The 14,179-nt window shown below is 37.3% G+C and overlaps 1 protein-coding gene across 1 annotated transcript; it reads left to right on the top strand.

The window, feature by feature from the left end:
* The first annotated feature begins 258 nt into the window (after positions 1 to 258).
* sult6b1 (sulfotransferase family, cytosolic, 6b, member 1) lies at positions 259 to 12,928 on the top strand. Its single transcript, XM_061040398.1, has 7 exons — positions 259 to 642; positions 6,028 to 6,140; positions 9,007 to 9,096; positions 10,817 to 10,943; positions 11,700 to 11,794; positions 12,204 to 12,357; positions 12,468 to 12,928. The coding sequence occupies exons 1-7, from the start codon at positions 447 to 449 to the stop codon at positions 12,593 to 12,595; spliced, it is 903 nt and encodes a 300-aa protein (XP_060896381.1). The 5' UTR covers positions 259 to 446; the 3' UTR covers positions 12,596 to 12,928.
* The last annotated feature ends 1,251 nt before the right edge of the window (positions 12,929 to 14,179 follow it).

The raw sequence follows: 14,179 nt of genomic DNA, 5'->3' as shown, positions 1-14,179 counted from the left end.
AATACAAGATAATATTGGTACTGTTTTGGATTTGTGCGAGAGTGTGCATGAGTGTGCGTGTGGTTCTACAGTCTGTCTGTCATGTACCTCCCATCTGGTGAACATTGCACAGGCATCAGACACACCTCCTCAAACGCATACATTTGTGTGTGTGTGTGTGTGTGTGTGTGTGTGTGTGTGTGTGTGTGTGTGTGTGTGTGGTAACAGAAGGAGGAGACACCAGGCACCGCCTTCTCTTTTTACTACTACACACATACTCACCCTTTCTCTCTGTCTCTCGTTCATTTGCGGGGCAGCAGTGGACAGACGCCGCTCCACTGCACAGAAAGCTGCTTTTCTGTTTTCAGCCTACACCCTTCATACTTGTCTGTGCGCGTTGTTAAGAAAGCCGTAGTTACTTTCTCTCTGAGTTCCTGATTTGAGCAGTTACACAATACTGATACAGGATGAGCTCTGAAGACTTCACTGACAAAGCCCTGTCCAGGATGCAGATGGCAAAGGAAATGAAGGACGAGGATAAGTTGTACAGATACAAGGGGGTCCTGTACCCCTGCCTCATGTGCCCCGAGGATCATCTGAAGGCTCTGGAGAACATGGAGGCCAGAGAGGAAGACCTCATGCTGATAGCGTACCCCAAATGTGGTGAGTAACTTTGGTCAAATTTCAAAAATTCATAATGAACTGAAGCTGTTCTGCATGAGAGGAACATATCAAAAACAATATACATTCATACAAATTATTATTATTCTTCCTCCCTCTGTTGTGACCTCTGAACACTCTTGCACTGGTTGCTTGTTATCTTTATGACTGGTTTAAATGAGGCTAGATTTTTTTAAGTGTAAGACACCACTGCTCTCTCCAAGCAAATCTGAAATTGCAGCAAACAGAGTTTAACTACAGAAACCAACCGAGTTATGTTCTACACAATTTTTATAGTATTTTTAAGCTGTAGAAAAAAGTTCAAAGATGGTAATGACTTTATATATTTCTGTATTTGGATCCCCTTTAGCTCCTTGATAGCAGCTGTCTTCCTCTTGTAAGGAATAATACAGCCACTGCATATGGGATATGTATGTATATATGTGTTGTGTTGTGTGTTTGTATGCATGCTGGCTGCTGGAACACCTAAATTTCCCTGCTGGGATGAATAAAGTATATCTTATCTTATCTTATCTTATCTTATCTTAATGCAATAATGACTTTCTAGCTTTGCAGTATCCAGCCTATGACACAGCTAATAATTAGTGATTTGGAAGAGATTCAGTAAATGAGAAAATGTGTTTTATGAATTACGCTTAAATAAAGTCTGATACATTGTACGGCTAAAATTTAGCCGACATTGGTGGAATAAACCTTTTCCATTTATGCTGAAATGAAAAAAGGTGAACAGCCACACAAATTACCAAGCACCGTATTCATATTTTTTTTGGCTTTTAAGTTGAGACTGTACTCAATTTAGCCATAACTGTGAAATATGTTTGTCACCTTTTCTGCAGTTTGACATGATTGGTCATGGTCCTGTAGAATGTTGTCATTGACTAAATACAATCCAATACTAAACTAAGTTGTGTTATTACAAAAAAATAACATGAAACATGATAACATTTAAATACAATAAATGTAAAATGTTAAAGACTAATGGCAAACAGTCACAAAACATCACATTGTAATTCATCATAGTTGTTAAGGTCTGTAAAATATGAAATGTGAATTAGTTTTATCAGAAATCCTTTTACTTAAATGACCCGATTGTTTCAGGGATCCTCACCAGTAACATGATTTATATTATGGAGGCTCTTAACATTATCTGCAAACTTTTCTCAATGAGAAAAACCTCTGCCCTGTAAGTAAATGTTTTGGTCTCACGGTTTATAATGACTCAACTTCGTCCAATTCGAACTCATTAGTGAATCATTTTGTCATGCTCCTAAAAATAAATAAACTTCATTTCCCAGTTTTTCCACATTAACCATGCCTTGCGGTCTTTTCTACATAAAACATTTGTATGATTAAAATTATAAAGTTTTGGTATCACAATCCAATGTTGAGGATTGATTAAAAAAAAAAAAAATCTTTCTATATATCCCAAACCATGAAAGGTTCAAAATGTGAAGAGCTGAACAAAGGAATAACATTTTCCAGATTTGTATTTATTTGCAGCTTACCAAGAAATACCAAAATGAACGTCTAAAAGTCTAACAGACACTTTGAAATACAATTCACTGCAAAAAAAAAACACCAAAGATCACTTGAAACCTTTTTCTTGAACGTTTCAAAAACAGCAGCCTACTTTGTTTCTTTTGTTCCTCTTGACTTTCATAAATACACTTTTCCACATACTCAAAACATCTGCACAAAAAAAGAGAGAGAAAGAAAGAGAAGGGAATTACATTTCCTGGTTGGTTCACTTAAGGACAGATAGATATCTAGGATTTGAGGTCTAGCACCTGGAAAACATCAACATAGTCTGCAATGTTTCTAAACATCTCCATAACTGAGATCCAAATGTTTTTTTTTAAATGCGCAAACACATACTGAGGCTGTATGCAAGGGAAGAAATCCACCTCAAAGCTGACGACATATTGAAAAATGATCACAGCGGAGTATTTCCAAGCCTGAGGGCTGGGAGTTGGGACCCTGGCAGGAGGAGAAGATAAAACTAAGGGGTCAAGAAATGGCAAAAGAATGTGATGACAAAACAACTTTCTGTAACAAAAAGCTGTTTACTTTGCCAGAACACACCCTCATTTATCAGACACATAAAATGCAAAATAAAGTTTCCTTCCCCTCTTGATTTATGTGTTATAACAGTTCACTTCCTGACTCAGACCACACCATAAAGGTTTGCTTTTTTAGCGGGTTTTCTGTAAACTAACTGCAACTGGCCAAGATCGTAGTGATATTTTTACAGATACTATTTTGTTTTATGCTGCTAAAAGAAATATGTTAAAATAAAATATATTTCAATTAATGACTTCAATGTTATTTTGAAATTGTTGGTGTTTTGGAGCTGACCGTACCAGCTTTTTGCTGTGTTAATGCCTAAGCTAAGCTAAGTTAAGCTAACCGCTGACTAGCTTCATATTTATCATCATGAGGGAGGTAGGCCTACTTATATTCTTTTCTTTCATTCAAAATTATTTAAAGAGTTAATAGTATTATTTTTGCACTATCAACAAGAGCACAGTTGCTGTGGAGATTGTTTCCCATTGTGCTTCTCGTGGAAATTAACAAGAAGAAAAAGGAAGAATCGAGCGGAATGAGAAGCAGCGATAACATTTGCTGGGTTAGCATCAGAAGCTAACAGGCTGTTTAGCAGGGCATTTCCTTTATCTGTGGACTTTACACTTTGGAAGTTCGATCAGAACATCAATACAAGAAAAGGAATGGCTAAAGACAGCAATCCCTTCAAAAGTTGGCTGGTGTGAAACTCTGAGCAATAAAGTAGAAAAAAAAAACATGGCACATTCCAAAAAAAGCTAAACCTGTTTCTTTATCACGTTCAGAAGTTATGCTCAGAATTCCAATAATGTTGGAACTACACTAAGATGGGTCTTTAAGTATGAATTTCACTTCCCATGATGAGTAAAGAATCCCTCCTGATACTGAAAGGTTTTATATCGTTAGCTCAGTTAGGAAGTCCCAGAACATTTAGGAAGTCATTGTTCATTTTAATCTTTAAAATTGTATTTCATAACTGCTTCCTTGAAGAGCTACTGTACGTTTGGGCTCTTAACCTTTCTTCCAGTGATGCTTCAATAACCTTTTCACCTGAACCACTTTGCATGCAACCTGGGTATTGTAGTGCATGACTTAGCATAAATGCCTTCGTGAATGTGGATGTGATTTATTGATATATAAAAGCACCACCAAACACCACCTTAAATCTCTTTATCAAAAAAACACAAAGAGCTCCCAGTGTCGTTTGTGCAGCATGAAAAGCTGCTGTCAAACTGGTGCGTTAGAGGAATGTGGCATGTTTTTCTTTTGGGAAAGTGTTTATTTTTGCCCAGCAGCTTGCTGGTGGAGAAACGACATGAAGACAGAAAAGTTCATCTTATTTGGAGGAATGTCAGATTACAAACACACCCAGCCCACATCTCTATGCATAAAGGACCAGTTTGGACAGGGGCCCACGTTGGGGATAATGGAGCTTTTTATGGACAGGGGTGTGACTTAACATGTCCTCCATCCATTCAGCCAATGGAAGCCCTTTTTTAATGGCTGAATGTCCAATTTAAAGTCAAGGCAGTTAATCAGTGTTTCATAGCAGACCGCAGCAGATTATGGCTTCCTGGCGTCTCTGCGATATATGGAGGAGATTAGAGATCTGTTTGACCTTCACTTCAAGAACCATAAATTTACAGTCTGCTGCCGTTTAGTGGCCGGTAATATTTACTTCTGTCACTACACACTGTGTGTGTGTGTGTGTGTGTGTGTGTGTGTGTGTGTGTGTGTGTGTGTGTGTGTGTGTGTATTTGTATGTTAATTTATGTGTTCCTAAAGAGTTTTTTCTATTCAATTTCTGGGATCTGGGAAACAATTTTTTAACATTTTAGATTTTTAGAACTATTAAAAGTCTCTCTTATTTCCAAAGCAAGCTCCAATTTGATTACAAGGCGATCATTTATATTTCTATAATTAAAAGTGCAATCAACCCAAAATAATACTTTCAGTTGTTTTGTATTTTGCCTGAAAAAAGTTTAAGTGCATACAACTGTATCGAATCTCTAAAAGGACACATTTTCTTCTTTCTTTCTTTGTTTAATCAACAGGTTGCTGAAACATTTTTCACATGCAGGGAATATGTATCTGAAAAACATGGGAAAAAAAGAAAAATATATATTATAATGTGCATTGAAATAAACATAAAACTTGTTCAGTGGTCCTACTAGTGTTTGTGGTAAGTGTTACATGTCAAAATGGGACTTTCACTATTCACAGTTACAGAAGGGTTCAATTTTGTTGCACACCACAGAGAAAATAAAGTGAACACAAAACACACCTGGAGACAAAAATGGCATGACTTTTTCTCTCTAACCATACAAGTCATACCCAAGCCATAAAACAACCTTCAAATAACTCAGGCCGATGTTTCCCCTCCTGTTATATGTGCTGCAGAGTCATTATTTAACAGCAGGATCTGTCAGGGAAACAAGATTAACCTGCTGGAGAGCTACACACCAGCTAGATGCCAAAACAAAAGAGAAGGAAAGAAATGAACAGATAACACATTGATGTTTTATAACCGTGACTGCTGTGGGTGCACTGAAGAATGCAAATAAAACAATCTGATGTTGAAGTTGAAGCCAACGAATTCCAATTACTGAATTAGCTGCAAAATTCAAATGTATTTACAATTTATGACAATGACATTGTAACAAATATGCAGGTTTTTTTTAATATTTTGTATGAATTATTACATCGTCCATCGAAGAAAAACATGTTTTTTATGCGCTGTACTATGACACAGTGATATTGGGGTGTTGAAATTAATTGTTTATACAATGCACCTCGGTGTGGACATTGACAATTCGATGCAGTCATAGAACATCAGCAGTTGTTGCATACTGATGTTGCTTGTAGATTTTCAATTCACAGCTGGACCTACAGTACATATTTACTTATTTTGGGTTTACAGTGTAACGATATTTATGCTGACATTGATTCCTGAAGCACTTCACAATTAATAAAAAAAGACAACATATTCATCTGACTGATTGTCTTCAATGATGAAAACGTCCGGTAACAGAAAATTGAGGATGCAACTCATTGTGATGCATCGTCTGTCCAATCCAGTCGAATCAAATAATTGACAGGATAATCGTAATCCAATCATATCGTGAGACCAATGAAGATGCACAGCCCGACAGTGATATGTGCAATTTAAATCTCTGCAATTCAGATTTTTTATATATTGTTTTAATGTTTCTGTTCCTGTCCAGAATAAGAATTGGAGGGTTGTTTAACAATGCTCAACACTACAACATGTAGATTAAAAAGTGGTGTGGTGTGTGTTTTGAACAGGTTTTAATTGGATGGTTGGCGTGGTGAGGAAGATCATTACTGAGGCCACTGGAGAAAGAGTAGAAACCAAGATGCCCCCACTGATCGAGTTCATGGGACCAAAGGTCTTAAAGGTACTCACTGGATGTGTTTTTGTCTTGATAGACTGTTTATATTACTTTGATGTATAGCCGACAGGAATTCATTGGTTTGTGGACAACAATTTTGAGGCCTATAGAGTTTGGCATTCTTGCAATCACCATCTTGGTTTTATGCAGCCAGAAGTGATTATAATTTGAGAAGAGGGTGAAGTTGGAGGGGGTGTTAACAAAAAGTCCTCAGGTAATCCTAGAGTTAGCTTAGTTTGCAAGATGCATTTATTAATCACTGTTACTTTTTTATTAACTGGGATGCCAGCTTTCACTGCCAAAAAAAATGAAATAATGTTAAATAGAAGTGCTTTCAAAAAACATTAAACAATCAATGTGTCTTTACATCCAGTCAAACTCTGAACTAAACGCTTTTAGTTGCTGGGAGCGACTTTTAATTACAAAGTTGCCATGCTCTAAACATGTAGATGTATTTTCTATTTCACTATAAATGGAACCATAATGTACTAAATGAACATCGTTCTTTTTTTGTGTGACATTTTTTATTTAGAAATGTACAAAGAAATTACATCATATATTAAAAAATGTTTCCCCCTTTACTTTCCCCCACCCCCCTAAAAATGAACATCATCTTTGTATTTTTGTAATCAGTGGAGTGAGCCCCCTGCTGGCCTTGAGAAAGAAAACATATTCAAGGCGTTGGTGAAACTTTTCAGACCTATACAGTCTGAGTCATGTCTCCATAATTATAACCTACAGATGCAATTTTCCAGCCATTCCTCATTATGCAATGAACAGCTTTTAAATAGTGGAACTTTTGCCCACTGAAAAATGGAAAGCCTCTAAAATCATTTTGTTGTGGGTCAATCCCACCTCAGATTGTTGTACTTCTGAGTGCTAATTTAGCCAATTTCAAAAACTAGGATTACTTATTACTTATAAGAAGAAAAAAAAGTAGATTTTGGTATGAACTGATCAAGTCTATATAGGAACACAATCTGAATGTCCTGGAGCTCTGTCAATAGAGGGAATACTCCTCTGTTTAACCCTGGTTTTTATTACTCTTCCCATCCTCCGTCAACAGCGCTCTATTTCTTCTGCCGGGTAGAGCTTACACAGTTACTCTGGTTGTTTAACTGTTCATCGTTTTTTCTGTCCTAAATCGAGGCTTTATTTCACTGGGAGATCGTAAATGTTGTCAAAACTGAATGGTGAAAAGGAGGCTTATAGCAAATATATTTGAGCATTGATAGTGTATGAGTCAATAGCTCTTTCATTGTGTAAACTACAATTACTTAACCTAATAATCTAGTATAATGAGACTTAACTGTCTTTTGTACAAGGACAAAAATAATTCAAAATGAATACAAAAGACAACTGGACTTTGTTGAGGTTCTTGACGAAACAAAAAGGCTGCTCTTCCACTGTATGGGTGGAGTCTTGGAGTGAGGTTATTGATTGAGGAGCTGTGCAGATATTGTATTACAGAAACTATTGTCATCCCAAGAGGAAGGAAGATTGATTTCTTTCTTTCTTATTTCTCCGCTGTGACCTTTTAGAAAAAAAGCTGAAAGAAAATAAGAAGACAAAAGGGCACACACTGGCAGATATGATGGTCCAGGAGATTTCTGTGCACATGAAATGAAAAGTTAAGACCGAGATTAAACTATATATAAAATAAGACTGTGCAAGAACTGAAGTTATTTATATTCTCTCAGAGGTAGTTTGCATTTTGTGAGCACGCTACATGCTAGAATTGGTAACCAATAATCTTGAAGAAAGTGTCCCTAAAAAAAGTTATATTTAGTTTATACGTATAGCTGAAGAGTTTTCTCCTAAAATGTTTCCGTAAAAATCTGTTTCTTCTTTCAATTTTCATACCAAGCATTTTTGCACTTATAGTAGATTCAAAACTGAAAGAAAACTACTGAAAACAGTAGTAAAATAATCACATATTTAAATACAAAACTGTTCTTAATGTTTTGATTGCCTTTTTCTGATTTTGTCAGATTTCTCCACAACTGTGCAGATTTTCATGACATTTGAACACTGGTATAATTAATTATGTGTTTATTATGCAAATCCAGGCAGAAATTCAGACAGAAAACGGCTGAATGAATTATGAAGCCAAATTCTCTAAACTACTCTAATGCTTCAAATTCTCTGGTTTAACTAGTAAACTAGTTATTGTAGCTATTAATATTCAAACAGAGGCAGAAACACAGAAATAAACTCGCTGTTTTAAAACCAAAAGCCTTGAAAGGTCAAGGACACACACACATCTGCTGTTGAAAAGTTAACTTAGGTTTCATTTAAAAACAAGTTTAAATCTATAGCCTGAAAGCAGCCTAACTGCTGTTTAGAAAACAACAAAGAAAAATAAATCACCATTTACTTTGTAATGAAACACTTTCCTCTTGCTCATGATGGACCATTCAATCTTTTTTTATAACGGTGCCAAGCGTTAGTTTGATTTAACATGCATTCAATGCTGAACTGTTTAAATCATGAAAAATCAATTGGGAGGAAAATACCTTTTTTCTCAGTGAAAGTTAAATGGTCAAAATGTTAAATTGTCAAGTCTCTAGTCTTAAAACACAGAATCAGTAGCTCGTTAGCTTAGCTTAGCATAAAGAGCAGAAACAGGTGGACAGAGGTGAAACCGAATCAAACCCTGTTTTTTACATAGGGAACTCAAAGCTCTTTGTGTGAAATGTTGGCAGGGAACTTTTTAACTCTTTGTAAATATTATTTTTTTCAGGAAATGTATAATTCTGGTCAATATGCTATATGTTATATACTGTCTATACAAAACATATTTATATTTATGTACATTTATTTATTGTAATATATGACGTTTACTATCCCTACTGCCCTTGTCTCCCCTCAGGCTGTAAATGAGGCTCCATCTCCAAGGTTTCTAGGGGCTCACCTGCACCCTGATAACATCCCCGCCTCTTTCTATACAAAGAAACCCAAAGTAAGTTTCAAAGCTTTTGTAGTAAGATGTTAAGGTAACCCTTATTAACTAGGGGCAAGGAAATCAAGTAAGGTCAAAAGGTCAAAGCTTACCATGAAATCTTTTTATTTAAAGTCTGATGGGACATAAAACCATAACAGATTCCAGAGATGGAATGCAAAGAAAATCTGAGAATATCAAAAATCAGCAAATGGCTCAGACTTTGGTGTTTATTCCCAGCATCGCAGACTGTTTTTTAGGAACATTGACTGTCACCTTTCTGGCAGGGAAAAACCAGAGCTTGTGAGAAAAGTGTAGCAGCTGAATACAGAATAAGTGGTCTTACATCTACCTATAATGTAGTTCAAGTACTAAACTGCCAGGGAGAACTATTACATTTCCTGTTACCAAGGACAAGGGGCCCAGGACTGGTGTAGGGATTCTCTTGAGCCCTTGGCTAAGCACCATGTGTGTAGGAGTTCTCCCACGGAAAACGACTAAAGACCTGGCTGGACGCACATGGAGGAGGTTGATTGTTTAGAAGAGGTTGAAGTGGTATCCCGATCTGAAAATGAATTGTGTTTTGTTGTAGGAATTCCATGCTTGCCATGAATCCTGACCAACCTAGGGGAAAATGCTAATCACCCACATTGCCTTATCATCAGATTTGCAATAATATGTCTTGTACACTTGATCTGATCTGCAACTGATGATTAGTGTGATGATAAATGGCATGCAACCAGACAGACCGGGTAAATCTTTCTTTGTATTAAGGGTGAACTGGGAACTGACTGTCTGAATATCCTCAGTACAAACTGAAACACATTCCCAGTGGAGGTGCTGTTGGCAAGGGTTGTCCCTTGTTACAGATTCTGTTTGTTATTTTCATATACAAGATCTCAAGGTACAGGAAGAGGCACAGGAGGAGAGTTTCCAGTTAAAGGACCTCAGAGTTGCTTGCATGTATTTATCAGATGACTATCAGCAGTTACTTGGGTGGTTTACAGCCAAATGCGAAGCAGATGGGATAAGCACCTTCAAATCTGAGGCAATGGTGTTCTACTGGACAAAGTGATGGATTGCTCACTTGAGCATAGGAGTGAGTTACTATCTTTAGTAGAGGAGCTTAAGTAAGTTTATGAACAGCATATCAGCAGTAAAAGGGTAAATTGACTTGTCTAGTCTTCTGACCACTCAAAGTGCTTTTACACAACATGTCACAATCACACACTCATGGCAGAGGCTGTGACATTAAGTTCCAAATTGTCCCTCCATACTATTCCATTCACACTGATGGAGATTGGGATCAAACTCTCAACCTTCCAGTGAATAATCAACCAACTTTACCATTGAGCCACAGCCACCCACCAATGCACCAGCCCACCCGGGTAGGCTATTGTACCAAGGCATACTATTGAAGTGGGAGCTGATCCAAAAGGCAAGGCTTTCAACTTTGCCAGTCGGTTACAGTTACAAGCTCAGACAGTGTAATAACCTTTATAGCTCAATTTATTAGGCATCAGAGGCATTACATGAAAAAGCGTCTTTCTTTGCCGGACTTTGTATGTAATATGTCTTTGTGTTTATGCCCATGTGTTGTTTTTCTTCTTCTCTTGGATGATGTTTTATTTTTTTGTGTCAAATGTATGTTCTTCAATCTACTGTGTTGAATTTTAACTCCATTGCTTCTAGCGCTTCTGTACAACAAGTATTCAATTGCAACTTTTTTTGTGTTGCGAAGATGCTGGTGATCTTCAGGAACCCTAAAGACACTGTGGTCTCCTTCTATCATTTCTGCAACAACAACCCAGTCCTTCCCTCTCTAAAGTCCTGGGACTCCTTCTTCTCTGACTTCATGAGTGGTGACGGTGAGATAAATCCACACTTCCAACCCTCAGGAGCCAAAGACATTTATGTTGCATTTTTAGATTAATCTGTTTTCACCACCCAACAGACAACACAGTTGTATTATCCCCGTATCATGTGATGTATGGCCAGACTAACCCTTCCTCCTTATGGTCTCACAGTGTGTCAACGCTGTAGTTGACAGATATAAGTTAAGATAAGATAATACCTTATTGATCCCCAGAGGGGAAATCCGGGCGTTGCAGCAGCACAAAGACAAGTAGCAAGTAGGTAGTACAAAATAAAAATCGAAACAGAATAGGTAAGATAAATTCAAATAAGATAGAAAGTATATACAACTGGAATATAAAGGAGTGAAGTAAACTATACAGGACAATGAAGACGATCTGTGCGTTGGATGGAAAGTTAAAGTAACAAATAATGATTTAAAGTGACTTGGTATGATTAATAGCAGCAGTAAGGAGGACATACATACTACCTTGAACTGTCTGACTTTATGATCCTGAGCTCAGCTGGGTTTATGATGTAGTAAACAGCCAACTCAGCAGGTTCACTGAGAAATCTGTGTTGACCGCGGCGCTCTACTCAGTGAGTCTATTAAACCAAGAAACTCATAAAATCTGAGTTAAGATGATTCTCACGCCTTCTCACAGCAAAGTATACTCATACCTGTACGTCAGCAAGAACAGGCAAGAAAAGAGGTTTGAAAGTACAAATAGTTTTCTCATCTGTTTTTATCTCTGTGTATGTATGTTTAGTTCCCTGGGGGTCTTACTTTGAGCATGCCTTGGCCTGGGAGAAGAGGATGGACGACCCCAATGTCATGATTGTCACCTTTGAGGAGCTAAAACAGGTAGATAACATTGGGTCGCTTTAAAAAACGTTTTAGATTTTTAGATATTTCCTTTTTACACATTTAATCTTAAACATTTAAACCACTTATTATAATGAGATACTGGAAATGAGTAAAATGTGTCTGAGAAGCTCTTTTCCCAAACACAAGAACCTTCTGAGGGTTTTCATGTCTGTTTTATGTTTACAATATTAATACAAAACTACTGATTCAACAAGGTAATATATATTTTCTTACTCTTTAAGTTGACAATGTCTCTATATTTCCAACAGGGTTTCAGTACATTTGATTTCTTCCAGTCAGCCAGAGGTTTCAGTCAAAATCCATGAAACATCAACATTGATCATCAAAGAGCAGAGATCATCAGTCACAGTCAGTAACAACTTTGGGGTTTTTTTCTGCCCTGTAGAACCTAAATGAGGGCGTCCGTCAAATCAGCACCTTCTTTGGCTTCAGCTTGACCACGAGTCAGGTCCAGAAGATCACTGAGGAGAGCACCTTCAAAGCCATGAAGGAAAGCTCCGCAAATGCCCACACTATTGGGAACATCATCTTCAGGAAAGGTGCCTGAGAGATTTTTTTTTTATACCAAACTAAACTGTTTTACCCATTTCACTAAATTTACAAAACAGATGGAAAATATGATACCTCTCCTATTTTAATCCCTGTGCAGGTGAGGTCGGTGACTGGAAGAACCACTTCACACCAGAACAGAGCAGAGAGATGGATGACGCCTTCAACAAACACCTGGCAGGAACAAGGCTGGGAACCAAACTCAACTACCAGATTCACTGTCAGTAGGAAGCCAGGGAGAAATCAAAGAGAGGGAAATGTGTTGTTTTCTACGCCTTGGGGACTTCTCTGCCCTGAGCTGAGTCAGATAGGCCCCCTCCTCAGGATAGATCTGCACAGATCTCTTTCTTTCCTGGTTTGGACTTCAATCCCAAAGGCATCAACCCTTCTGACATTGTTGGAGGCAGGAATGTGAGGCAAAAAACTGCCTGGGAGGCTCAGTTCAAGCACTAAAGTCCCTTCTGAAAGTCTGGAATAATGAAGAAGGAATTCAAAAAGAGGGGATGCAAGAAGTAGATAAGAATGCATTATGGGTTATTTACCTTTAACTTTAACATGATGGCTGACTTTTGTTGATGAACAAGTTGTACCACATATCATTCAAGGAATAGTTTTACATTTTGGGAGATCAATACCCTCCTTGTATTTTAAAACTTAAGAATGTTATAGCAGGGCTCACCAAAAGACTGCTGTCCAAGTCCTGTATAGAAACAAACCCAAACCTTATTTTGACTTAAAGTGCATATGTTAAGTTTTACGATTGGGTTAGTAGTACATATTGTAATTTCACTTGTATGTTCATAACTTAACTGAACTGAACTGACCTTTGCTCAAACCCCCAATGAAGGTTGCGGCAACGTTGTGCGCAGTCCTTGAAAAGCTTTGTCAAATGGCACATGTTCTGTAAGAAAACAGGTGTGATCCAATCAGATACTGTTAAGACTACATATCCCAGCCAGGCAATCCATTCCTTTATGTCAGTTTGTCATTCTTAGTGGCTGTAGCATCATAAAACATCAATCCTAATAGTTGCATCAGTATTTGTTTTAATCAGAATAAACAATTTTCCCCCTCCCTCCCCCCCCCCCAAAAAAGTCAAACTATTCTTTTAACCAACTCATGGGATTCCACATTTTGGTTCATCTGGAGTCTGTCTGTTTGTTAAATAGAGAGATGTCAGTGAAAATAACAGTTTACAACTTAAAAAAGACTTAATGACTTAAGTACTGCACTCAGTTTGTATAGTCATCAGAGGAAATAAAACTTCAAGTACTGCATTGTGTTTTAACAAACAGCCAAGGTGTTTTCAGTTTGCTCTGAGCAAATAAAAAATGTTTAACCAGGCCGTTGATTTTCTACTATTATGAATGTAGTGTTGTTTGTCACTCTCAGGTGTCAGATTTATCTATAACGATAAGTCCCAGGTTGCTTTATTTCCTCATGTTTAAAAGTGGTTTACAAAAATAACAGTTGAATTATCCTCAAACTGGCAGCTATTACTTGAATCTTGTGGAGAAACTGTAGTGTTTAGATAGTTCTTTAATATGATTTTTGGCTAATACATGACCTACATTACATCTCTTTTCATGACCATTACATAATCAAAATAAAAGTCAACCCATATCTCAAATTGTTTGACTCCTTTATTGCTCAGCAGGATGGATTCATGCATGAAGCAAGAAAAGCCACCAAGGATCTGCACATGTGGTTATAAAACAGGTATTATGTGTGTATAACTTAAGACACCTAATGGAACAAACGTGATGTTGCATAGTTAAACACCAAGTGAGCCACGCAGATACAGACTTGAGA

The sequence above is a fragment of the Labrus mixtus genome, chromosome 6 (assembly GCF_963584025.1).
Source record: "Labrus mixtus chromosome 6, fLabMix1.1, whole genome shotgun sequence".
Classification (NCBI taxonomy): domain Eukaryota; kingdom Metazoa; phylum Chordata; class Actinopteri; order Labriformes; family Labridae; genus Labrus; species Labrus mixtus.
This window is presented reverse-complemented; position numbering and strand designations above follow the sequence as displayed.

Bases quoted from the DNA above. Each gene is read 5' to 3' on its own strand.
- sult6b1 (XM_061040398.1), top strand. From the start codon at position 447: ATGAGCTCTGAAGACTTCACTGACAAAGCCCTGTCCAGGATGCAGATG. The intron at 643-6,027 runs GTGAGTAACTTT...TGTTTTGAACAG, and splicing joins GATAGCGTACCCCAAATGTG to GTTTTAATTGGATGGTTGGC. The intron at 11,795-12,203 runs GTAGATAACATT...TCTGCCCTGTAG, and splicing joins CCTTTGAGGAGCTAAAACAG to AACCTAAATGAGGGCGTCCG.